Source organism: Podarcis liolepis, assembly GCF_965112155.1.
Source record: "Podarcis liolepis genome assembly, chromosome: 14".
In the NCBI taxonomy this organism is placed as follows: Eukaryota; Metazoa; Chordata; class Lepidosauria; order Squamata; family Lacertidae; genus Podarcis; species Podarcis liolepis.
The window spans coordinates 44,744,602-44,771,721 of NC_139569.1; the positions used below are offsets into that span (position 1 = coordinate 44,744,602).

Sequence of the window (27,120 nt, forward strand, 5' to 3'; positions counted from 1 at the left end):
CAATATTTCAAACTAGTTTTATTTGCTTTTATTGTATAAGTGCTGTACACAAGATATTGTAAAAAACAAAGTTCATCCCCCACAACCTAGTATTTACTGTACAGGGAAGCCTGTGTTCACTCATTTCAGGCTGAGTTTATGTGCTGAGCTAGCATTGAATATCTACAATTGGCACAGAGCACTTTGGGGTGTGGGGAACCACGTCGTACCACAAACAAAAGCAGAATTTGTGAATTAAATAATCGTTTTCTTTAAACAACCACTGTGTTCTAGCTACAGCCAGGCCTCTCGAAGACTGATACTACCACCGAAGATCACGCTGTAGCAACAAAGGAGGCTCCAAGTGTTGCGATAGCTCATGAAGGCAGAAGCCAATCACCTGAAACATAAAGGAAAGCGAATCAGGAATCAAAGGGGAAAATTAGTTCCCATCAGTGGCCAACTGCGTTCTGTAAAGCAGGGTTAGCCAATGTAGTGCTCTGCATATTGTTTTGCAACACAACTCCCATCAGCCCCAGTCAGTGTAGCTAATGGTCAAGAGATTACAGGAGTTGTAGTACAAAACCTTGAGAGGGCACCACTTTGGCTATGCCTGCTGCAAGGCTTCAGCTATTTTGTGGCATCCCCAGTGAAGAGCTCTCTCCAATCTCCTTTTATCCAATTTTACCAACTACAAGGAACCGTTCCACAATTATATTTGCAAATCATGAACCTTACACAAGTTTCTGACCACCCAATCATTAGCTACTGCAGTGGTGCCTCGCAAGACGAAATTAATCCGTTCCGCGAGTCTCTTCGTCTAGGGGTTTTTCCGTCTTGCGAAGCAACCCTATTAGCAGATTAGCGGATTAGCGCTATTAGTGGTTTAGCGGCTATTAAAGGCTTAGCGGCTATTAAAGGATTAGCGGATTAGCGGCTAAAAGGCTATTAGCAGCTTAGAAAAAGGGGGGGAAAGCGGAAAAAAATCGGAACACTTGCAAGACGTTTTCGTCTTGCAAAGCAAGCCCATAGGGAAAATTGTCTTGCGAAGCAGCTCAAAAACGGAAAACGCTTTCATCTAGCAGGTTTTCCGTCTTGCGAGGCATTCGTCTTGCGGGGCACTACTGTACCTTGCCTCCCATTTTTATTTAGCAACGCAGCTCATAATGGGTCCACCATTTGCATGCATAGAATGTGAACCATATGAGGATGTTGAACAGGAAGCACTTGAGCAAGGGCTCTTATAGCTTTCCCCAGCCGGTTTTGCCAGGGCTTGCTGCCATTCCACATCTCTCATTCTGCTACTCAGAAATCAAGGTTCTCAGCCAGGTAGTCGAAGGAAGCCCACCTAAAAGAAATTACAATGTGGAAGAATTCTCTGCTGAGAACAGCATCGCTATCCAAAAATGTATGGCGCTCACAGCTGTCTAAAGGCCCCCAAAGTATCTCACATATCAATATATGCAATCTCTTGGCTGGGCCAAGAGGTAAAGGTAAAGGGACCCCTGACCATTAGGTCCAGTCGTGACCGACTTTGGGGTTGCGGCGCTCATCTCGCTTTATTGGCTGAGGGAGCCGGCGTACAGCTTCTGGGTCATGTGGCCAGCATGACTAAGCCGCTTCTGGTGAACCAGAGCAGCGCATGGAAACGCCGTTTACCTTCCCGCTGGAGCGGTACCTATTTATCTACTTGCACTTTGACGTGCTTTCAAACTGCTAGGTTGGCAGGAAAAGGGACTGAGCAATGGGAGCTCACCCCGTTGTGGGGATTCGAACTGCTGACCTTCTGATCGGCAAGTCCTAGGCTTTGTGGTTTAACCCACAGCGCCACCCATGTCCCCTTCCCAGGAGGTGGAAACAAGTAAACCCAAACAATAGCAAGGGTCCTTCAATGTTAAGAGGACAGTGGTCAGTGGTAGAGCAGATGGTCCCAGGCATCTCCAGGTAGGTCTGGGAGAAACTATCCTCTGAAACCCGAGAGTGCCTCTGGCAGTCAAGGTAGGCAATACTGAGCTAATGGGCCCAGTGGTCTAACAGTGCAGTGTAGCATGTTGAACATGAAAATAAGCATTGTGAAAGCAGTGAGTTTTCAGGTAGGGAAAACAATGAACTCATATTGCCCATAATGAACCCTTCATTTCCAAGAGCAACAAGCCATCATAAACAGGGATCCACCATGAGAGGAGACCAAAAGCAAACAGCTAGAAAAGGACACGTTCCTGTAGGAGAATTTTCTCTGCAATCGCCTGCTATGCTCCAATTTGCAGCTTTGCCTTACATCTGGGTACCGCCATGTTATTTCTGTCAGCGGTGGTGACTGGTGTCCATTTGGACTGGCGGGGTGGAGAGACAGGGAGATTAACAGTAGATGAATCCAGAGCCAATGAGACATGGGACCAGCTGGTTCTCATTTGGCCCCCCCATCACTCTCCCTGCCGAATTAACAAATGGCAAAACAGAGTGAGGAGGAACCTGACAGCCAGGGCCACCCCACTGGGTGGTTTTAAGGAGACAGGCCTGACTGAGGTGAGGTTGGTGGGACAGCATCACATTCAAACTAATACAGTCTCCACTCTATGTAAGAGTTCACTTGAAACAACAACAACAACAACAACAACAATAATTTATACCCCACCCATCTGGCTGGGTTTCCCCAGCCACTCTACATGACATGCTCTTCCCACTCCTCCAAGTACCTATCTACCTGCTCTTTGTCAATGCCCAAAACTTACTCCATCTTGGCATCTAAGTGGTTTGCCATGTCTTTGTCTACATAGCGGCAGAAGAGAAAAAGGAGGTTGCTAGGTAGGTGAAATGGCTCCACCATCGATGCCTTGGGTACCTGAGACAGCTCCCTAGCAACAACGAGCACTGTATCCACCCTAAGGGGAAGAAAAGGGAAGAGGGGGAAGAGAGAGAGAAAAAGGACGGAGATGGTTAAGAGGCTTGGTGTCTGCAGACACAAATTACTTGGGACTACCCTGCCCAACAGATGCCACCTCACCATTTTTCAAAGTCTCCGTTGCGGGGGTTCAGGGGCATTCCAGAGGAGAGACATCTCTCCCCGTGACTCAGCAGAAGGTATAGAAGTGAGATGGCAAACTTGGAGAGGCAAGGAGAGAAGATGGCACAGCATGAAATGTTAGCAAGGGAACAGCAGCAATGGAACCCACCTCATTCAATGCCAACCTCGAGGTAAGGTGGCATAAAACCACACCAATACTGGCAAATACTAAGGTCATTTTAAAGTCTCCCCTCCCACCCTGTTTGTTGCTCTGCCACAAAATTCTGCCAGGACCCCCAGGAAAGTTTCAAAGCCCTGTCCCCAAACACACCTTGTTCCCAAACACCATAGCAAGTGATTGCTGGACAGACTCCGGTTGCAATCTGGTTAGCTCCTGTAAGAGGTCTATCATCTCACTGAAGGTCAACTGCTCAATGACATCACAGAGAGGACCGTAGAGAATGGGCAGAGACTACCAAGCCCACAGAACATGGAAGGAGTAAATTGAAAGGATAAATGTTAATATCAAGTTTGCTTGTCCTTTAAGAGTTAATAAACCTAATCTATGGGATAGAGAACTCTTAACACCATAGGAAGTATTGTTAAGAGTTATAGGTCTTTATTTCTATACACTGAGCCCGTTAAGAGAAATGAAGTTTCAACTCGCAGCACAGGATGGGCTTGATAAATTTAACTCAAACCCTTACAACCTATCAAGCAAGGGTTACTGGTTGCTCTCTGAAAAATTCTGCAGCCTGACTCTCAGCCTAACAGGACTCAAGCAACATTTTCAGTTCATTCAGTAAAGACACAGCCCATCTTACACATTTCAGCTTCTACAAAGCTGTGCACATATTTCAGTTTTCTGGCGGCTTGGGGAAAGGCTTCACTGCCCTGCTCGGGTCTGGTTATGCAAGAAAATCTGGAGGAAATTAAATTGTGCAAGCAATGCAGTTTAGCTCCCCCCACAACCCAATTTAAATGTCTTATTTTAGTGCAAGCCCTTTTTGCACCCCAAAAGTCAATTTATAATGGGGGCCTCATAACATGGTCATCAATGATGCAGGTGGTTTTAGAGAGAAGTGGAACACACAGGACGGATACCTCATCCATCATGTCCTTCTGAAGGAGAAACGGTAGGTGCTGGGTGATGCTGACAAGGACCTGCTTGGCCTGCTCCTGCGACAAGTGTGGCAACAGACGGGCCACCAGCCTCCTCCCTTTTCCCACAAGCAGGATCTGAAGGAACTCATCTTTGGCTTCCCTGGAAGGAAAAGACCAGCTGGTCCACACACGTATTCACTGCCAAAGCACCATGAGAGTCTAGAAAGCGGAAAGGGGCCTAAAACATACCCAATGCACAAACATAAAGGCCCATGGTTATGTTCTACCTAGTGCTGTCTGGACTTCAGACCTGGCTGTTTAACAGACCAGAGCATCTCCTGGCTCTTTCTTCTTCTTCTTGTGCGTTGAAGACTTTCCCTTTAAGGGAGATTTATTGGGGGCAAGTGGTTTTTCCACCTGGCCTGGTTTAGTTCTAGTTGTTTTTCTATTTTCCGTGCCTGAGCAGATTATATTTCCTATTTGGCTTGTTGTCGACTGCTTTATGGGGACGGCAGTCTTCTTTTCTCCTAATTAGCTAAGTCTGGGAAGTTAGCAGGCCCAAACATTCCAAGAGGAAATTTTTGATTGGCTCAAGTTCTTTGCTTATCTGTGTTGAGTATTCTTTCAGCAGATCTTTATACAGCCCTATACATTTCCTGGCTCTTCCGCTAGAGAGGGAGGATGGTATGAACCAGTAGAAATTGTCAGCGGCCTGATAACCTAAGTAGGCAGCTGGCCTGATGGATAGAGGTGGGTCCACAGACACGTGGCCAGAATAATCATCGTCTTCTTCATCCTAACACCCATCTCATGTACCATCACTGCCGCAAATATTCCCCCTGGACTCACTTTTCCGAATTCTGCTCTTCGATTCTTAGGGCTTGATAGATATGTCCCAGCTCATGCGCAAATTTCTCACAGAAGTGGAGGTGCTCCTCCTCTGGCACCTGCTCCAGTTTCCGCTGACCATCTTCTATATCCAGCAGCTGCAGGTACATCTGTTTCAGGAACACACCAACAAGATCCATAAAACCACTGTCTTTGACAGGGCAGCTCTTTAGCCAACTACCGTATTTTTCGCTCTATAGGATGCACCAGACGATAGCACGCACCTAGTTTGGTGGGGAGGAAACAAGAAAAAAAAAATTCTGAATCCCAGAAGCCAGAACAGCAAGAGGGATCTGGCTTCTGGGATAGCCTCTTGCTGTTCTGGCTTCTGGGATAGCTGGTCTAGCTTTGTGCAAAGCCTCTGCAGAGCATGGGGAGCCCTCATCCCCGTGCTCTGCGGAGGCTTCGCGGGGCCATCCAAAAGCCAGAATAGCAAGAGGGAGCGCTGCGCAGTACTCCCTCTAGCTGGTCTAGCTTTGCGCGAAGCCTCCGCAGGGCACGGGGAGCCTTCATCCCCGTGCCCTGTGGAGGCTTCTGGGACAGCCCATGAAGCCTCCGCAGGGCAGCGGGATGAAGGCATCCCACTGCCTTGCGGAGGCTTTGCGCAGCTAAGCCAGAAGCTAGAACAGCGAGACGGAGCGTTGCGCAGCGCTCCCTCTCCCTGTTCTGGCTTAGCCACGCAGACTGCATTCGCTCCATAAGACGCACACACATTTCCCCTTTCTTTTTAGGAGGGAAAAGGTGCGTCTTATAGAGCGAAAAATACGGTATATTTGCTGAGCGTCTAGCTGTGCTCTCCAGGTGGTTGCTGTTTCCCCTGTTATCTCCCATCTGCCAATGGGGGGGGGGGCAAAGGGAAGGCAGCAGATAGTATTTTCTTACCTAGAGTTCATGGGAACTGTAGAGAAATCCATGCCTCCATTTCCCAAAGAGTCTCCTAAACTTGTTTAGGGCCAGCAGTGTCACAAAGCCACAAGTTCAGGAGCATGAACCAACTATTCTCTAAACAGTGGTCAAACCCTTAATTTGGTGCTAGCATTAAGGATCACATGCTCAGGCACCACAGGCATGTACATGTACCCCCCGCACCAAGGAATTATTGCTTTGCAATGTAAAATCTTTTGGCAGGGTCACTGGGGGCAGGTAGCAGTTTTGTCCAGCAACCTGCAAACTGATGTGGCTGGATTACAACTCCCATCAATTAGGCAATTGCAATCTACTACAGTGGTACCTCGGGTTACAAACACCTCGGGTTACAAACACTTTGGGTTACAGACTCCGCTAACCCAGAAGTAGTAGCGGGTTAAGAACTTGCCCCAGGATAAGAATGGAAATCATGTTGTGGCGGTGCGGCGGCAGCGGGAAGCCCCATTAGCTAAAGTGGTACATCAGGTTAAGAATGGTTTCAGGTTAAGAGCGGACCTCCGGAATGAATTAAGTTTGTAACCAGAGGTACCACTGTACTTGTGACTGGTTCACACCGTAGGGGCTTTTCTCAATTTCTACAATGACTATTTCATTAACACAGCCAAATCACTCAGTTCTGGAGGCATGTGAGGAGTTCTAGCTGAACAGAGCTATTTGCTAACAACTCTGCAAGAGTTTCTATGCATCATCATCATCATCATCATCATCATCATCTGTAGTAATGACATTGCCGGTGTTGGATACGGCACGCTAGGAATCTGCTCCACTGGAATATCATGATCATGAGTTTCATATTATCAAGCTCTTTGTTGTGGGGACAAAGGGGGCGGGTATGTGACTGGAGGAAGAAGAGCACACACTGCCTTGCTGAATAGAGATTGATGGAGTTTACTTATATGCTGCTTTTGCACAATGAGCTGTACCCAAAGCAGCTTGCAGCAAACATTCAAAAGCATCAAAACATTGAAAATACAAACATACAAAATACAGAACATGTTAGTAAATTCAAATGACAAAAATAAACAATTCAACAAATGCAGAATATATCAATACAATTCTTGAACTTAATCCGTTCCAGGAGTCCATTCGATTCCCAAAACCATTCAAAAACCAAGGCGCGGCTTCTGATTGGCTGCAGGAGCTACCTGCATTCAATTGGAAGCCGCAGAAGCCATGTCGGATGTTCGGCTTCCAAAAAGCGTTCACAAACCAGAACACTTACTTCCGGGTTTGTGGCATTCAGGAGCCGATTTGTTCAACAACTAAGCCGTTCGGGAACCAAGGTACCATTGTATTACCAACCCCCCCCCCCCCCGCCACCAAATCAATGTTTAAGTACATAAATACAAAGCCAAACAAGAGTTAACCCACAATAATGCTTCTGGTACTGGCCTTGCCACACTCCAAGGACATTGGCTTAAAAAACAAACAAACACAGAACTGCCTTCCCAAGCTATCTCAGTGACTCACCTTCTCAATTTCATATAGCACTTGCAGTCGCTGATTACCCACAGCCTTCAGAAGATGGATAAAAAAGGGGAGGGGGAACAGGTGTTAGTTTTCAACAGCAGAGCAACCAGCACCAGCTTGACATCCCTGGATGTTACATTAACAGCTCAGGGGGCTCTGCAATACAGTTTCCAGTGGGGCCGTTTCCGTTTACAGAATACAACAAGGTGGCCAGAATTCCACTGATCAATTAGAGGTGGTGTGAAAAACAGGAGGAAAAAGCCGATAGAATATACCGTCCACCCGCCAGTTAATAATGTGCCCTATTTATTAGGGGGTGGGGAACAACCATCCGCTGTGGACCACTGACAGGTGAACAGGGCCGCCCAACCATAAATCATCTTGTGTCACGTGTCAGGCGGTTCAAGCAGCAGCTGCAGAGAAGATTCTTCCTTTGCATCCCCAGCTTGAATTCTGGTGACAACTGCAAATGAAGAACCTTCCTCAAACTTTCCCATGGCCAACATTCATGGGACTCCAAGGCCCAGGAAATCAGGCATGGTTAGCCCAAATGGCCTGGTGAGACAAGGCCCATGGGTTGGAAGGTCCCACCAACGATATATAAGCAAGAGACTTCATGTCCACACGCAGCAAATCTGTGGAGCCGAGTCCCAGCTTCTGGCAAGCCAGAGGCAACAAGACGGGTGCATTACCTGTTCCAGTGGGATGTTGTGCACGGCATCAATAGCCCTGCGGGGACTGTAGCACGTAGATACTGCCACTTGGCCCAGGGAGCCCGGTATCCGCACCACTAGAAGGAGGAAACCATTGTCAGGAGGTGCCTAGCATCCCTAACATCTAGGGAAAAGCCTCTTTTCTGCAGAGCGCTTACCAGATTCGTATGCCTCCACTTTCTGGATATATGGGGTCACTAGCTTGGGGACTTCAGTCTTGCACCCTCCAAGAAGCCCCTTCTCTGCCTGTTTGTGCTCCAGCTTGCGATAATATTCCTGGGGGGTGGGGAGGACAGGACAGCTCAGTACTGAAGGCAATGGAAGCACACAGCCCTTCTGTTGCTCCCCACTCACCCCAACTCCAGCATCCAAAACTGTCAAGATGGCAATTCTCCCCGAGGCATTCTCGACAGACAGTGATTGACTGTCTTTTGAACTATAGTTCTCCGTTTCCTGGGCAAACATAATGGGGTGCAAGGGAAGGAGCTCCACCATGCTGTGGAGAATATGGTTGTCAGAATGCAGCCCATCATATGAGAGCAGGTCTGCAGTTGCAAGAGACAGAACTGACCCAGACCCAAGCCTTGTGACTGGGAAGCTATGCCCACCCTCTCAAGAGTGGTCTAGGATTATGGACTTCCAAAGGCATTCTTGCTTAGGGGTGGGTGAACCTATCAGTGGCAGTTTCTCATTTTTCACATCTTCAGTTCAGTTCTCCACATTCTGATATCCTAAAAACAGTTCATCAGCATCATCATCATCATTAATTATTGTCATTTATACCCCAACTTTTTCCCTAATGGCACTCAAAGTCTCTAAATAAAAGAAGCACTAAAAACATAGAAAATTAATTTTAAAAACCCCAATAGAATTCAAACTCAATACATATATGAAATCTGTTTAAAACCTACAAATAATTACAATAAAAACAGCATGGCACCACCCTTTTCATTAAAAGCAGCCGGTTCCCCAAAGCCCATTGGAACAAGGAGGTCTTTACCTGTCCGTGGAAGGACAAGTCAGGAGCTAGTCTACCTTCTTCAGGGAGGGAGTTCCAGCATTGTAGTGCTAATTTATCCCAATATGCTCCCTTGTATGCAATTACATCCAATATATGTATTCTTCACAAAGTAGATTTCCCCCAGTACAAAGCATTTCTGTATAATATTTCCAGTAAGATGTGAATTTTTACTGCACATGTTATACAGGCATATGTATCATAAACATTACTTGGCTGGAACGGAAAAGTGTGAACAAAGGTCCGTATAGTTAAAGCTATGGTTTTCCCAGTAGTGATGTACGGAAGTGAGAGCTGTACCATAAAGAAGGCTGATTGCCGAAGAATTGATGCTTTTGAATTATGGTGCTGGAGGAGACTCTTGAGAGTCCCATGGACTGCAAGGAGATCAAACCTCTCCATTCTGAAGGAAATCAGCCCTGAGTGTTCACTGGAAGGACAGATCGTGAAGCTGAGGCTCCAATACTTTGGCCACCTCATGAGAAGAGAAGACTCTCTGGGAAAAAACCCTGATATTGGGAAAGATTGAGGGCACAAGGAGAAGGGGACGACAGAGGACGAGATGGTTGGACAGTGTTCTCAAAGCTACCAACATGAGTCTGACCAAACTGCAGGAGGCAGTGGAAGACAGGAGGGCCTGGCGTGCTCTGGTCCAGGGGGTCACGAAGAGTCGGACATGACTAAATGACTAAATAACAACACTCACCTGGTAATAATAGTCATCCCTGTGAAGGTTGTCACTCTGAAGCTGCAACATTTGCACCTTTATCACCCACTCTTTTTCTACTGGAGTCATGAGCACAGCATAGGGATCCTCCTTCGGCGGCTGGCGCTTCATACGGGGAATTCTTTAAGAGAAGAAGAAATTCGCTTACGAAAAGGCTTCTGCACTGGTCCATAATACCACCAACGCCTTGCTGCGGTCACATACAGTCGTACCTTGGAAGTCAAAAGGAATCTGTTCCGGAAGTCTGTTCGACTTCCAAAACCAAAGCGCAGCTTCTGATTGGCTGCAGGAGGCTCTTGAAAGACAATCGGAAGCCCCGTCAGACGTTCGGCTACCAGAAATAGTTTGCAAACCAAAACACTCACTCCCGGGTTTGCGGCGTTTGGGAGCCAAAATGTTTTGAGAACTAAGCTGTTTGAAAACGAAGGTACGACTGTATTCTTTCTTCTGAACTGCTTTTAAAAAGGGCTCTGTCACGTCAGGGCCGGAGGAGTAAGAAAACCTAAACACGAAGCAGAGTTTCTAAAAAATAGACCAGAGGCAACTGTACTTCATCCAGCAGAGCTTTAGTGCTGCTGAAGGCAAATGAGCATAATGGTCACAAATCCAATACAATCAGGATTGGCACAGTTCATAAAAATCCAGTTGCAGCACTTAAAATAAAACTTACAAACTTTATAATAAGACTTAAACCTTAACAGCATACAGAACAGACCACCAGAACAAAGAGAAAGAGAAAGTGAGAGTCAGGCTCCTCCTGGTCTTATTATTATAGTCTGCACGGCCTTGAAAGAAACATAACAGAACCAGTTTAAACCAGCTATAATCAGCTTCCCAGCGAAATAAACAAAACATCAGAAACCTTCTTTCTGTTTCTCTCATATAGAAATAAACCTTACAGAATCCTCCTGAACTAATCAGAATAGGAAAAATCTCTACACATCAGATCCATACTTTCTACACTAAGAAATGAAAACTGGAAGTCTCATCTAGGGTAACAGCACCGAACTTGAATACCTTCAATAATTCAGAATAGAAGCTTGTCTAAGTTTTAGAAGTCTGAATGAAGTTGGCGCTTTCATTGTATTTTTCCAGTTTAGTTATTTCATTCAATATTCCATACCGTACCAAAAAGTTTGGGGTGGGGGGGGGAGGAGAGGAGAAAAGAAGAACACTAAATGATCTCCAATGCGCATCAAAACATTGAAAATCTGTAACTAGCCCTCAGAAAATAGCCAACATTATCTTCAGTAATTCACAAGCTTAATCCATTTTAACACAAAAATATGATGTGTATTACGTTCCTTCATGGGACGTGGGTGGCGCTGTGCGTTAAACCACAGAGCCTAGGACTTGCCGACCAGAAGGTCGGTGGTTCGAATCCCCGCGACGGGGTGAGCTCCCGTTGCTCGGTCTCTGTTCCTGCCAACCTAGCCGTTCGAAAGCACGTCAAAGTGCAAGTAGATAAATAGGTACCGCTCCGGCGGGAAGGTAAACGTCGTTTCCGTGCGCTGCTCTGGTTTGCCAGAAGCGGCTTAGTCATGCTGGTTACGTGGCCCAGAAGCTGTACGCTGGCTCCCTTGGCCAATAAAGCGAGATGAGCACCGCAACTCCAGAGTCGGTCACGACTGGACCTAATGGTCAGGGGTCCCTTTACCTTTACCCTTTACGTTCCTTCATATAACTTCATACAACAAGTTAATTTTGCCATTATAATAGGTACTGTACTGAGTCACCAACTGATCCCATGAGGGCCAGTGGGGTGCAGTGGTTAAGAGTGATATTGACTAGGACCTGGAAGAGCAGGGTTCAAATCAGCCATGAAGCTCACTGGGCAACCTTGGGCCAGTCATTGCCTCTTCGTGTAACCCACCTCACAGCGTTGTTGTGAGGATAAAATGGAGGGGGGGGGGGAGAAGTGTGCATGCCACTTTGAGCTCCTTGGAGAAAAAAAGGTGGTATATAAATGTAATAAATACATACATAAAGATTGTAGCAATGTTCATACAGTGGTGCCTCGCAAGATGGAAAACTCGCTAGACGAAAGAGTTTTCCGTTTTGGAGGTGCTTCGCAAAACGAATCTCCTATGGGCTTGTTTCGCAAGACGACAATGTCTTGCGAGTTCCTGCTGGTTTTTCCCCCCTTTCCCCTCCCTTTTTCTAAGCCGCTAAGCCGCTTATCAGCTGATCCGATCAGCAGATAAGCCGCTAATAGCGCGAAGCCGCTTATCGGCTGATCCAATCAGCAAATAAGACGCTAAAAGCCTCTAAAAGCCGCTAATAGCGCTAATCCGCTAATCCTTCAATGGGCTTGCTTCGCAAGACGAAAAAAACCGCTAGACGAAGAGAATCACAGAACGGATTCTTTTCGTCTTGCAAGGTACCACTGTATTAAGTTGTCTTTATTTGCCCTCCCTTACCTCCTTTCTTGCCCTCGCTGTCTTTGGGTCAGGATCCGTTGATGCAGGGGGTGAAGTTGCGTCATGGCACTGGGAACACTGTAATAAAACAGAGGACAAAGGTGAGATACCAGGATCTGTCTCCCATGCCTTTAGGACTCTCTTTCGCTTAACATTTACATTTTTGCAAAGCAACTTCCCCTAATAGAGTGTGTTTGTTACTACTAAAGTGCTATTTTTATGCACACTTTATCTCAGTATACATTCTTCTGTGCACATTACTTGGCTGCAGAACTAGTTTGAAAAACTGAGAACTGCTATTTCGAAGATGGGCTGCGTTTGGTTTTCATATTGTGGCAGAAAGTGTGACTTAAAGCAGTGGCGGAGCAAGCCGATTGGGCGCCTTGGGTGGTACGCGTGTCCTGCGTCCAGGGGCGGTGCCAGCCGCCCACGTGGGCGGTGCCAGCTGGGGCAGGACGCTCCGTGGGGCCTCTGAGGAGTCCGCCTGCCTCCTCTCACTCAGCTGCCCTACAAGGGGAGGAGGCAGCGGGAGGACCGTTTGGGGCAGCGCGGATCCTGCGGGTGCCCAATCCACTGTGTCACTTCCAGGAGAAACACATGGCTCGGGCGTGCTGCTGGCCCTACGGTGAGTGCCGCCCGGCATTTTGTCACCCCCCTCAGTGGTGACACCCGGGACGGCCCGCCCCCACTGCACCGCCCTTCCTCCGCCCCTGACTTAAAGCAAGTCACCTTTAAATGGTAACTGAATTGATTTTCTCCTCATCCCAAATTGCAAGTACAGATCTTGCCCACAGTTCTCAAATATTCAGTCTGCATGCCAAGTTCCCTACTCCAAAGTTAAGTCTCAATTACTGGCAACAACCCTGATCAAACTTATTTGCTGGCTGTCCTCTTCCCCCCAAATACTATTTGAATTAACAGACGACAAACAGAGCCTGTAGATCATGATCAACACTCCATATCTGTAGCCTGTGCTGAACCAGAAAGCCTTTTGAGCACTTGGCTGTGCTATCTGCCCGGGACTAGCAAGTGGCATGCAGTAGTCAAGGAGGAGGTATCTGCCTGTGCCCTGGAGGGAAGTGAGGGGCAGGTGGGGCTCAATCACCTTGGAAGGTAGTCCATCTAGAAGGAAAACTCTGATCCTAAACCTCCGCTGCCTTGCAGGGTATCTTCAGGAGAAGAAAAGGCTAAGGAAAAAACCCTACACAAATTCACAGTGGTCAATTTTAGTGATCAAGATTTAATGTATATTTTTAACTGCTGTTATATCTGAATTGTCTCTGTTAAACCCAATTGCAATTCAATGTATTCCTGTTGTGTTTTATGATTTTTCTGATACTGTAAGTGAGCCGGAACTGGTCTGTGACCGTAATAAATACACAAGTTCACAGTGGAGTCCCTAAGACAGCTGGATGCAGTGGCGTAGCGTGGGGGGTGCCAGGGGTGCCAGCCGCACCGGGCGCAACATCTGGGGGGGCGCGAGTCCAGAGGGAAGGGACAAGTTCCTTCCTCCGCCGGGCTCCCCACCGCCACCGCCAGCCTTGCGTCCTAGCGCTCGCGCGCCCCCTGCCGTCGCCGCTGCGCTCCACTCATTGCTCGCAGGAGCAGCCGCTGCAGCAGTGCCGACGCCGCCACCGACGCCTGGCCGGGCACGGGCAGCCTCCGCACCCCGCCGCCATCCCCTCGGCCCAGCCACAGGCGGCGGCTGCTTCTGCCGACTGGGAGGGAGGAGAGCTCCGAGGGGCCTCGCCGCGCCCTGCGCTCCCCAAAACCCTCCGAGAGGAAGCCGGCGGGCGGGCGAGGGTCTCCCGGCAGAAGGGGGCGCCGCTGGCTCCGGCTCTCAGCGCAAGTCTCAGCCGCGGGGGGGGGGGGGCGAGGACGGAGCACGGCTGGAAGCCCCCGGACCCGGCCGGGAGGAGGAGAGGCGCTCGCCGAGCCCGGATCTGAAGCTCCACCTACAGCCCAAGCAGAGGAGGGGACGGGGAGGCGCCCGAGGGGAGGGGGCTTCGGCTGCCTTGGCCCGCGGGGGCTCCGCAAATAATAAATTTAATAAATTCCTGCTGAGCCTTTTGGGGGGGGGTCCTTGGCTCCTTCGCTCGCCCCCAGCCCCAGTGGCATAGCGTGGGGGGTGCATGGGGGCCGGGCGCAACATCTGGGGGGCGCGCGCTCGCACTCGAGTGCTAAAATCCACGGGTTAGGGGGCGCAAATTACTTGCCTTGCCCCGGGTGCTGACAACCCACGCTACGCCACTGGCTGGATGGCACCTTGTACGCCTCCTTCCGGCAACTCCTGCAGCCAAGCTGGTGCCAAACGTATTGCTCTGCTTTCCTTTGGACCCCATCAGCAAGCCCAAGAGGGGCGTCTTGCCATCTGGGTGGCCCAGGACCTCCATACCCACTTGTCCAGGCTTGCGTTCCAGAGAGGTCATTTTGGGGCTGCTAACTCGGTGGTTTGACTTTGCACTTGGAGGTGCACTCCATCGTCTCTTGAGACACATGGATGCCAACAATCAATCATTCAGGTGTCATAGCAGGGATCCAAGAGCATGCCAAGAAACTCTTGTGATTATAGTTCTCCAAGCTAGTCAAAATAACCCCGCCACAACTCTAATCCCATGTACTAAACCGCAGATGGAGATGGAGTCCTGAACAGGCTGCATCTTCTCAAACACAAGGTGATCTCACCCATGCTTTCTGTACCTGAACTTCTGCTGGTTGCCAGATGTTGGACTGAAGAGTGGAGGATCAAGATTATGGGCCATAGCCCAGCTTGGGCTATTGACATTTGGGAAAAAGGGCCTGTATGGAGGTGGAGACGCATAGGCAGATGTCTGGAGAGAAGAGGGAGGAAAGGAGATTTAATTTTTATTATTATTGTTTGATATTCCCCTTGATTGTAAAAAAATGTCAAAGCAGTTGAATCAAAAAACCAAAACAATAAAACTTTTGCTAAAAAACCAACTATTTAAAACATTTAAAAATGTAAAACCGGAAACTAAAAACAAATGTGTTAATATTCTACATATCAGGCTAGGCTTGCCTAAACAAAAGTGTTTTTAGCGGGAGCTGGAAAAAAGTACAGTGAAGGTGCCAACCTGATGTCAACAGGCAGGGAGATCTTTCTCTTTCAGATGCAGAACAAATATTATGTGGCACCTGTTAACAGTGCTCATGAAGCAACTTCTGGTGGTTTCAGATAGGCAACTATAACTGGCAATTGAGAAAATGCAGATTCCCAGCCACATCCAACCACTTGGGGGCATTCTAGTCCTCTAGTTGACAATTCTCTCTACTTTGCATCCTAATAGCAGCTAGTGGAAGAAGGAGTCCTGCAAGCAAATAACTTGCTCTTACTTGGAGACCAAAAAAAGGTATACGTTGCCTGCATATCTAAGGTTTAGCTTGTTACTTTACAGTTAAATATCTATATATTCTTAACTAGTGCTTTTTTTTACTCAAGAAAACCACCATTTTATAGTTCAGATCAGGGAAAATAAATACAGTAAATGGACAAAAGCACAAAGATTCACAAAATGTTTAGGGGTATGTGTACCCCTGCGTGGTCAGGACACACAGGAAACAAGTTGTGAATTCTGACTTTCCAAAACCTATGCTTGAACTGTTAAATCCCGTTCAGGAGAAATTCCCTCCTATACACAGTAGAGGATTAGAACACATGATTAAAATAGTAAAATAGATTAAAACACATCAACATCTATGCATCTGGATAGGTTTGCCTAAACAAAGAGTTTTAAACAGGTGCCAATAAGCCAGGAGTTTCAAAGTGTAGGTGCTGCCACACTGAAATACCCCCTTTTTTTCTTTTTTACAATTGTGGAACAATTAATATATGTCACCTATAACAGTGAAAGTTCTGTAGATCAAAGGGAACAAGTGAGCACATAATTGTCTAAGGTAACCCCCACCAGTAAACTGGTCCCAAGCCAATCAAGGCTTTCATTATCAATAGTAATACCTTGAAATTGACCTGGAAACAACTTGGCAACCAATAAAGGCGACATGACACATGACATTACCTGATTAAGGCCAAGTACACGCCGTGTTCTGCGGGGTGGAGTGAACAGGTAAGGCGATCTCATAGAGCCAGACATTGTGGGAGATTGCTGTGAGACAGTAGCAAAGACAATTTTTTAAAAAATATTAATTAATTTTATTATTATTATTAATTATTATTATTATTATTCCATTCATCTGACTGGGTTGCCCCAGCCACTCTGGGCAGCTTCCAACAAATTACCATCTTTTTTGCTCTATAAAATTCACTTTTTCCCTCCTAAAAAGTAAGGGGAAATGTGTGTGTGTCTTATGGAGCAAATGCAGGCTGCACAGCTATCCCAGAAGCCAGAACAGCAAGAGAGATCGCTGCTTTCACTGCGCAGCGATCCCTCTTGCTGTTCTGGCTTCTGGGATTCAGAATATTGCTTTCTTGTTTTCCTTCTGCAGAAATTAGGTGCGTCTTATGGTCTGGTGCGTCCTATAGAATGAAAAATACGGTATGACATCAAACACAGTAAACCATCAAACATTAAAAACTTCCCTATACAGGGCTGCTTTCAGGCGTCTTCTAAATGTCTGATAGCTATTTCTTTCCTTGGCACCTGACGGGAGGTTGTTCCACAGGGCGGGCATATCCACAGCAGCTCAGGTATCCCAAGCATTAGGTGAATGTTCTGCATACTGTATAGAACGGTTACTCCAGACTAGTAAACCCAGACAACTGCTTTGTTGTTCTAACACAAGCAATTGGAAAATTAGCTCTGCGTAGCACAGAATGACAGTAGCAAGATTGAAGGTTTGAGGATCGGGGGGGGGGGGGCAGAAGTGAGACAGGGCCAGGTGATGAAGCCAGTTTACCTGCCGCATGAAGCGCTGAGAAGAGGACTTGAAGGTTCTCCCACGGAAGCCTGGACGCTCCAGGCCAGATGTGTCTAGATAGCTTCTCTGCGCCGGTGAGGCCAAAAGATCTAGGTTAACCCGGGACATAGAAGCCCTGTCCAGCGCCTGAGGCATAAGAGGCAACAGTAATATTTAATACAATTATACAGTGGTTAGGGATGGGATATATCTGTCCATTTTGGTTTCTCATTTTTTCCTGTGTTAAGTTCTCCACTTCCCGCAGCAGTGCACGATTTGCTTGTTAGAAAGCCTTCATGAAAATTCATCAGCGCTTTCATGCAAATCTCTAATATACATTTTCAGGCCCTTATGCCAATATACACACTTTTACAAAGCAATTTTCCTAATTATAACTGAATTTTCACATGTTAGTTTCACTCATGTATGCATTTTTATGCACAGTAGAGTGTCTGATGTTTTATCACATTTTAAACATTCTGTTGCGAGCCTTTAAATCCAAAATTAACCCCCCCCCATGGATATTGTGGTGAAGCGTATTGCACCATCTCGGTAGCTAGAGAAATTTCTATTTTGGGTGAATTTCTGGTTTGCTCTCAGTTCATGCTCTGAAGTGACTCCCAACTCAGATTTTAAGTGACACTGTATATGGATGCAGATATTGGCCTAAAGTGTTTGGGGGACAGGAGTGTTGGGGGACTGATCATTAATTTTGCAGAAAACTGTTTGCGCGAGTAAGCTTCTGTTAACTGGAAGTGGAGAATGTTCCAGAAACCTACCAGAGAAGCCTAATTGCTTACACAGGTGTGAGATACGGTTCAAGAGTTAATTGGTTTATTGGTTTCAAGAACTTGTAGCCTTAGAAAGGCTGGTCTTTAGTTTCTCTTTCTTTTTAAAATTTATTTTTATTAATTATTTTATTGGTTTACAGAAGTACAGTGGTGCCTCGCAAGACGAAATTAATCCATTCCACGAGCCTCTTCGTCTAGCGGTTTTTTCGTCTTGTGAAGCAACCCTATTAGCGGCTTAGCGGATTAGCGCTATTAGCGGTTTAGCGGCTATTAAAGGCTTAGCGGCTATTAAAGGCTTAGCGGCTAAGTGGCTAAAAGGCTATTAGCGGCTTAGCGGCTTAGAAAAAGGGGGGGGAGCGAAAAAAAATCGGAACACTTGCAAGACGTTTTCATCTTGCAAAACAAGCTCATAGGGAAAATCGTCTTGCGAAGCAGCTCAAAAACGGAAAACCCTTTCGTCTAGCGGGTTTTCCGTCTTGCGAGGCATTCGTCTTGCGGGGCACCACTGTACATGCCTTGTCTTTTTTTTTCAGGTTGTACATCTTTCTTACATATCACTGGCATTTGTTGTGAGACGTTAGTGTTGAGTGCACCAAAGGATCAAGGCAAGATGCCATTGGATACAGCAGACTTGACCCTAAGCTGCTTCTGTGGTAAAGACAGGGCAAGCGCTGTTATCATTCCCTTTGCTGGGCAGAAAAGTGGTGTAGAATGAGCCTTACCTCCATCATAGACAGCGACTGGACTCTCCTCCGGGTAGAATTCCAGATGGAAGGTTTTGAAGCTGTCTGAAAGGGATCAGACTGCAGGGGTCAGTAATCTTTTTCAGCCGTGGGCCGGTCCACCGTCCTTCAGACCATGTGGTGGGCCGGATTATATTTCGAAAAAAATATGAACGAATTCCTATGCCCCACAAATAACCCAGAGATGCATTTTAAATAAAAGGACACTTTTTGCTCATGTAAAAACACACTGATTCCCGGACCATCTGTGGACCAGACTGAGAAGGTGATTGGGCCAAAATTTCAAATTTCAAACAACAGGCTTGGACAACAGCCTGGATTGGAAGGATTTAGCAACTGGGGAGTTGCTGCGTCATTAAACTTCAAACGATAGACTTGGACAACAGCCCGGATTCGAAGATTGGAAAAGCTGTGGAAAAGCTGTGCTGGCAAATAGACAATTGAAAAAATATATATACACAAATAAAACTGTATTTGATGGATGAAAGGATATATGATTTCTGACACGACTGAGAATCGCATAGCCAGGGACGGAGAACTTTAAAGCGTTAAGATCGGAATGTGGAAAATATGGGAACAACAAGAAGACGACAGGAACGAAGATACTGGAGATAACTTCAGAGGTCCAGACTATGGGAAGCCCAGAATTTTTTTTTTTAAATAATTTGGACTGTAATAAGTTTTTAAATTTTAGTTTATTGTTTTTAATTGGGTTATGATTGGATTATGATTATTATTTGATGGATATGTTAATTGGCTGTTTTTATTGGAAAATTAATAAAAATGATTTTTTTAAAAAAAAAGAGAAGGTGATTGGTCCGCATCCGGCCCCTGGGCCTTAGGTTGCCTACCCCTGGATCAGAGAGATTCGTTCAATGAAATTAAGCAAAACGAGAAGGGAAAAGAAGAACGTAAGCAATTAAGATTAATAATAATGACTGAGTAATTCAAACCCAATTTCAGCACACTGAAAGGATTGCAATAAGGATGGCGCAGTTGAAACCAGCAGGGCTGCTAAAACTAGAGGGACAACCAACTGTGTTCTATCAGATTATCCCAGTGGCTGAGCTTGGATCTCAGGGCTCAGGAAGTCTAAGGTATCCTGGACCCAGGATGCTCAGGGATTTGTACTGTATATTAGTATGAGAACCTTGAACCCAACCCAATAAAATACAGATCTTTTAGCAGAGGCGTCACATGCTGTCACTTGTCTGCACCCACCAGCAGTCTAGCTGCCACATTTTGCATTGCCTGGAGTTTCCAGATCAGGCCCACAAGAGCACACTCTGGTCTTAAGGTTAAAAGTGCATGGACTACAGTGGCCCTGCTATCCCAATATGGCTGCAGCTGATGTATCAGAAACACTGATAAAATGAATGTACAAGAGGCTGTATCCTAAAGGGGGGTGGGGAGCAGTCTTACCAAGAAATCAGTAGGATAATCTGAGAGGTCGTTGGCAACTCTGCTATCTAGGACAGCAGAATCTTCTCTCTGCAAAGCAAAACAAACAAAAAATGAGCCTAAAAAAGAACATCTAAAATATTGCATAGCGGTTCTCAACCTGTGGGTCCCCAGATGTTGTTGGACTACAACTCCCATCATCCCTGAGCTCTGGCCTTGCTAGCTAGGGGTGATGGGAGTTGTAGTTCAACAACATCTGGGGACCCACAGGTTGAGAAAGGCTGGGAGTGCCAATGAAGCAAGTTGGGACTTGGTGAGGCTTGAAAATCCCCATCTCATCTCATTTTTAACTAGAAAGTGACTAGTCTTTAATTATGAGCACTTCTAAAACTATGCAAAGGTTTTGGAGGCCAGGGGATTTTAGATTTAGGCAAGACCTGCAGTTCTTGTTACCCTTTGCAGCCAAAGCCCGCCATATCAGGAGCATATACAAAGATCTAACTTTTACCTGCAATTTATACTAGTTGCAGGAGGGTGGACTTTCAAAAAGACAGAACTCTAGTTTCTCAGTATGGGGAGGGTTATCTGGCTGTGAGCCAGGCAAGAAAGCTCATTTCCCCACTGCTATCTCTTCCGTCCAATGAAACAAGAACACTTCAAGCTAGAGAAGAAATATGACTGGTTCGATTTGTACCGCCATTCTGCTGGCTCTTGAAGACACACCTATTCAGGCAGGTAAGCAGTGCCCTGAACGTGAACTTTTTTATCCAGCTGTTTTTACATGCATATTTTCTAATGGGCTTGTTTTTTATTTATTTTAAATATGGATGTTTAATGCTTTAATGGATGTGTTTTATGGTGTATTTTAATTACATATGGATTTTATGATTAACTGCATGCTGCTATGTAAGTGGTATATTAATTGATAGCAAAACTACAATGGTACCTCGGGTTACAAATGCTTCGGGTTACAAACTCCGCTAACCCGGAAGTAGTACCTTGGGTTGCGAACTTTGCCCCAGGATGAGAACGGAAATCGCGCGCCAGTGGCGCATAGGCAGCAGGAGGCCCCATTAGCGAAAGCACGCCCCAGGTTAATAATAGTTTTGGGTTAAGAACGGACCTCAGGAACGAATTAAGTTCATAACCTGAGGTACCACTGTACTACATAGCTGTCAACGTTTCCCATTTTTTAAGGGAAATTCCCTTATTCCAAATAGGATTCCTCACAAGAAAAGGGAAAAGTTGACAGCCATGCTGTACTACTTCTTTGTGACACAGATTTATCCACCTGGAATGTAAGCTCATTCTATGGGGCAGTGAAAACAGCACCATCCATTTTCAAAATGGTGCCCTCTATAGCTGCTGGGCTGGGTTGCTAAGTAAATTCCTACATAACAAAAGTCACAATGATAGAATCGGCTCCATATTACTGGCCTCAAGTTATCCAGCTTTCTCAAAGTACAAGACACCCAAAGGGCAATTTATATTTTACATAGATCATTAATCAGCAGCCCCAGCTGACACCTGCTCTCAAAACACCTTAAACAGATGTGACATGCTCTCCCTATCCATATTAGGGACCCCAAGTCATACGATCCAACTCTTTTACCAAACCTACTGCCCGTTTGGTTGCAAAAACCAAACAAACAGAAGTGATTGGCAAGACTGTAAGAGAAGTCTTGTGTGACACACCTTAAGTCTATCTTACCTCCAACGTACGTTGGCCACGCACAGCTCTCATAACTGCTGGGTCTCCCAGGTTGTTTGGCTCTCCAGCTTCCTTGCTTTCATGATCCTTCTCCAATGCAGGTTCCTCATCTTGGTCAGCCATTGCCACTTCCTCCTCCTCTTCCTCTCCCCCCTCCTCTTCTTCAGCATCATCATAAGCAAGTTGTGGCTCAGTGGGAAGGCTTTCACTCTCTGCCACATCTTCTAGCATGGGTTCTGCCTCAGTAGCTTCAGGTTTCTCTTCCCCAACAGTCACCATCACCTCCTCAAATCCACCCACATGAGCCTGCTCTGCATCTGCCTCCAGGACTTTCCCTCTAGTCTGCTCCAGGTAAGCTTTAGAAGTGAGGGGAACAGATCAGCAGCAGAAGGAGGGATCTTAGGAAGAAGGCAGCAACATTTTACCTGCCACAGCGAATCAACTACAATGCAGGAAGCAGGCCCTTAGACCAGGGGTCAGCAAACTTTTTCAGCAGGAGGACGGTCCACTGTCCCTTAGACCTTGTGGGGGGCCAGACTATATTTGAGGGGGGGAATGAACGAATTCCTTTGCCCCTCCCCAAATAACCCAGAGATGCATTTTAAATAAAAGGGCACATTCTACTCAGGTAAAAACATGCTGATTCCCGGACCGTCTGTGGGCCGGATTTAGAAGGCGATTGGGTCGGATCCGGCCCCTGGGCCTTAGTTTGCCTACCCATGCCTTAGACAGCCAAAAAAAAATCGAAACCAGAGGCCTTTCTCCTGGGCATAGTTGGCCAATCGGTGTTAAAGAAGGATAGAACTTTTTTTATGTATGCTACAGCAGCAGCAAGAATTCTTATCGCAAAGCATTGGAAGACACAAGATCTACCCACCTTGGAAGAATGGCAGTTGCAACTAATAGACTATATGGAGATGGAGGAAATGACTGGCAGAATCCGAGATCAGGGAGAAGAGTTGGTGGAAGAAGATTGGAGGAAATTTAAAATTTATTTGCAGAAATATTGTAAAATTTTTGAATGCTGATGACATTGAAATGAATTGAAGGGGTTCTAGCAACAAGGTAAAATGTAAGATGGGATTAATAAATAGATAAACTAATAGGACATGAATTTGCTGAACCAATTTTTAAAAGGGATACAAAAATGGGAGACGTGAGGAAGTCAGGAAAATAAGTTAACTAAAGATGAGAAATTAAGAAAGAGGGAATTTTTGTTTTCTTTTATATGTGTTTTTTCTTTTTCTTTTTTGTGTTTAATGTCTGTATTTTTGTACTGTATTTTGTAATTTTGTATCTTTTTCGTTTTTGTATTTTTCTAAACTTTTCTATTGATAAAACCTAATAAAATATTATGAAAAAAAGACAGCCAAAAAAATCACACACTGTAGAAGAGACACACCACTGCCATTGTCAATCTTGGTAGATTCTTTGGATTTTGTTTTGGCTGTGAACACACCAGACATTTAAAGAATATTACCCGCTCAAAGAATAGTAGGAGCTGTAGTTTGCTAAAGGTGCTAGGCAGGGGCGTCTTGCCCATAGAGGCAAGTGGCGCAGGGCGCCAGGGCATCCAAGATCTGGAGGGCGCCAGGGAAGAGGCGGGGGCTGGACGCTGTGCCTCCCGGCATCAGCTTGCTGCTCTCGCCTGCCTCCGCCATGCTGCGCTGAAGCAGCGCCGTGCCCAGAGCCTCCACCTGCCGTGGCCACCGTGGCACAGGCACCAGGGAAGAGGCAGAGGCTGGGCGAAGGAAATGGGGGGGGGGCACCGGAGGGATCTTTGCACCACGGAGCTGGATATACTTAAGACGGCCCTGGTGCTAGGAATGGTAGTTCTGCGAGCGATGAACTAGTTTTCAGGATTTGGGGTTGCAGTAAATGTGAGGGGTGTATGCAGCTTTTTATTCAAGTGAAATGCCGCTTTTTTGAATTGCATTGAGGGGACTTTTGAGTTTTAAAAACTGAAAATATGGCTTTGCTTTTGTTGGAATATACTATTATTTCCAGAACAGTTTAAATATTTTCTTACCTGTTGAAGTGAACGTCAAGTTAACGTAAAGATCAATTTCTTCCTCTTCAGCTGTCTTGTCACCCAAAGGTTCTTCTTCCGTCATAAAGTAATCCTCCAGGATCTGGTTGGAGATGGAGAAACAATAAGGGACTCATCCTGCTGTCAACTCCCTTGTGGGAGAAATCGATGGACAGTATAGAAACCTCTTCCAAAACTAAGTACACAAACCAAAGCCAACTTGTTCCTGCAATCATGGTAAACTATGAACCATGAATGCAAGTATGGCTCCAACATCATCCTCTCCTATCAGAACCAACAAACCGCAATCCCTGGCTTAGTGTTAGAACAGAATCAGGGTTCGTTTCACTTCAAACAAACCGTGATTGGTAAGCCAAGAAGAAACCCTGGTTTCACACCACAGTTTGGAACTAAAACATTTTCCAGTTCCGACACAACACAACATTAAGCTAGAGATTGTTTTTTCTTGCCTCTGTTCACACTGGGGTGGGAAAGGAGCCATCTATGCATTCATGGTAAATCATTATCTATGGTTTACTGTGATGTGAACGCAGCAATTACATTGGGTTTCTAACCCACCCATATTCAGACTCAGATGTCTGGCCTCCCCTTGGCAACAGGTCACCTGTTAAGTATCCCTCACTGACTTGAGTCTTGAGACTTATTAATCTCAAGGAGGAGGATGTGCCCTGCTCCAAGATTTTGGGGACACAGAAACTTCACAATTACTGTACAGTGGTACCTCGGGTTACATACGCTTCAGGTTACATACGCTTCAGGTTACAGACTCTGCTAACCCTGAAATAGGGCTTCAGGTTAAGAACTTTGCTTCAGGATCAGAACAGAAATCGTGCTCTGGCGGCGCAGCGGCAGCAGGAGGCCCCATTAGCTAAAGTGGTGCTTCAGGTTAAGAACAGTTTCAGGTTAAGTACGGACCTCCGGAACGAATTAAGTACTTAACCCGAGGTACCACTGTATTGGTGAAATGCCTGGGGAAATCCGGACAATCGGTAGCCCATGCCAGCAGTGCCGATTTCCCCTTAAAATAGCTACAAAACAACAATTTGCGACCTTGCCCCCCCCCAAAAGCTCAGCTAAACAACTTTGCAAAAAACAAAATAATTTCTGTCCAAATTTTCACTGTTTTGAAATATGGCAATCCTAGTTCAGTGTACACTAGTTCCTCGCAAACATCTAGTCACAATAACCAACATAACTTCTTCTATAACCCCATCACTACCCAGCCAGAAATGTGTCTTTAAACCATCTTGGTCACTTTTTATACTGCAAACCACCTTGTGATCATCGGACGAAGAATGCTATAGAAATTTGATTTATTAATTAAACACACACACCCCTTATCATTTCCTACACATTATAGAGGGAGGGCGAAGGGAGGGCAGAGCCGCTGGTGGAACCCCTTATCATTTCCTTGTTCCCTTTGACTGTTTATAGGCACGTTACCTGCTAAAGTTCTTTTGAATGTTTTAAAGGACCTGTTTTCACTGATAACTTGTATTTCATTTTGTGTTTTTGTAAACTGCTCATGTTTTCTTACCATCAAGCAACATGCACATCTTGTTAATTAAATAAGCCAAAGCTACAAGAATGTACAGCCACTATCAAGTACACCTGCGGAACTCTACCCGACTTGCTTCTGAGTAGACTTATATTGTTAAAAGCTAGCAGATTTGAATGTGGCAGGAAGGCTTTTGCTACAGTAAGCCTGCAGGGATTTTAAGGAACACCCCCCCCCCACACACACACACCAAAAAGTGTTTCAGGCAGTGCTTTTTTTCTTTAAAAAAATGTTTAGGGGTATTCTCATTTTCCTACTCATATTGAAATACCATCAATGATGCCAAACTTAGATCCACAAAACGTTTAGGGGTATGCCTCCCCCTAGAAAGCAAGCACTGGTTTCAGGTAATAATCAGGCTGCGTGGTGTGGCTTTTTTCTGGCCCACGTAGGACCAGTCTGGATAGTTGGCCTTGGTGAAGATTTGATGTTTTCATCCCCCAAAAAGTTTTTGATTTGAGTTTTAACTGAATTGAGTCTGCATTTGAATGTTGTACTTTAATCTTGTTTTTAAGTTGTCTTTTAATCAATTGTCTTTATACCTGGTGTTAGCCTCCCTGAGCCTGGTCTTGGCTGGGGAGGGCAGAGTATAAATAAAATTTATTATTATTAAATAAAAATAAAGAGCGCCCAGGTGAGTCCTAGAGAGACGTGACTCCGCAGGTGCTTCCCCCACCCTCGATTTGCAGCTCCAGCCTTTACTCTTCCCGCAAACCCCACCTCCGTGTTCAAGCGAGGCTCATGCCGACGTGCGCGTGTACAACGCGTGTAAACCCCACTGGACTCATCCCGCCCGCCCCCCCCAAAAAACTCGTTAAAACAAGCGTGCTTCAACCGCCCGATGCTTTTCGTCTTCCGTTGCCCCGAAATAACAGCAATAATAAGCATCCAGGCGAAACACGCGTGTCGCCCGGGCTTCCCGAGAGAGGGAGGGCGAAGGGAGGGCAGAGCCGCTGGTGGAACGTCTGAACGTCCAGCAGGGACTCTCTCCCTCCGGCTCTCAAGGAGCTGCAAACACAGAAAGCAAGGAGGAGGTGGAGCTCCAGGCCGCCAACAGAGGCCGGGGATCCCTCCGGCGCCAATCGCTTACCAGATCCTGCGCGGCCCCGGCCGCCGCTTCCCCTCCCTCCGCCATCGGGAACGCGCGTGTCCCTCGACGGCGTCTCCCATTCCTGCCTCTTTTTGAAGAGGCCTCGTTAAGGGAGGGGCAGCAGCTGCTGGGCTTCATTTAAAAATATACCGCTATTGCTGCTGTTTGCGAAGCTCGCCTCTCGGTTGGCACCATCGCTTATGTATTTTGAGGCTCTGGGCGAAATCTTCCCACTTGTCATTTATTGCATTTGTACCTTGGCGTCCGCAACATAAAAATGCAAAAACGAAAAGCCCATGCACGGAATAAAAGGAGAGCCAAACCAACGCTTCGCTCAGCTGGTTGGAGCTGATAAGATCTAGGTTGGAGGTTGGAGCCCCAGATTTCTTGCATTGCAGGGGGTTGGACTAGAATGATTCTCAGGGTGTCCCTTGCAGTGGCGTAGCGTGGGTTGTCAGCACCCGGGGCAAGGCAAGTAATTTGCGCCCCCTAACCCGTGGATTTGCGCCCCCTAACCCTAACCCCCAGATGTTGCGCCCGGTGCGGCCAGCCCCCCCTGCACCTCCCACGCTACGCCACTGGTCCCTTGCAACTCTACCATTGGATGATTCTGTAGGGCATCCTGTGCGAAGAGAGTTAAACGCCAAATGT

At 46.4% G+C, this 27,120-nt stretch overlaps 1 protein-coding gene across 7 annotated transcripts; it reads right to left on the bottom strand.

Annotated features, from left to right (window-relative positions):
• Positions 1 to 26,634, bottom strand: PATL2 (PAT1 homolog 2; the record flags this gene model as incomplete). Of its 7 annotated transcripts, none has more annotated exons than XM_083475696.1 (19): positions 26,470 to 26,573; positions 23,801 to 23,903; positions 21,772 to 22,127; positions 20,082 to 20,150; positions 18,639 to 18,704; positions 17,126 to 17,272; positions 16,288 to 16,374; positions 14,951 to 15,081; positions 12,251 to 12,328; positions 9,810 to 9,951; positions 8,244 to 8,361; positions 8,065 to 8,162; positions 7,373 to 7,417; positions 4,937 to 5,085; positions 4,088 to 4,247; positions 3,315 to 3,455; positions 2,984 to 3,081; positions 2,712 to 2,861; positions 1 to 379 (listed from the first exon to the last, which is right to left on the bottom strand). In XM_083475696.1, exons 1-19 carry the CDS (start codon positions 26,512 to 26,514, stop codon positions 376 to 378), a joined length of 2,187 nt encoding a protein of 728 aa, XP_083331822.1. In that variant the 5' UTR covers positions 26,515 to 26,573. The 7 variants fall into 7 exon arrangements, with proteins under 7 accessions (XP_083331822.1, XP_083331825.1, XP_083331821.1 ...); XM_083475699.1 differs by having other exon boundaries at positions 23,801 to 24,528; positions 24,771 to 26,477; XM_083475695.1 differs by lacking the exon at positions 26,470 to 26,573 and adding an exon at positions 26,100 to 26,464.
• Positions 26,635 to 27,120: the final 486 nt, after the last annotated feature.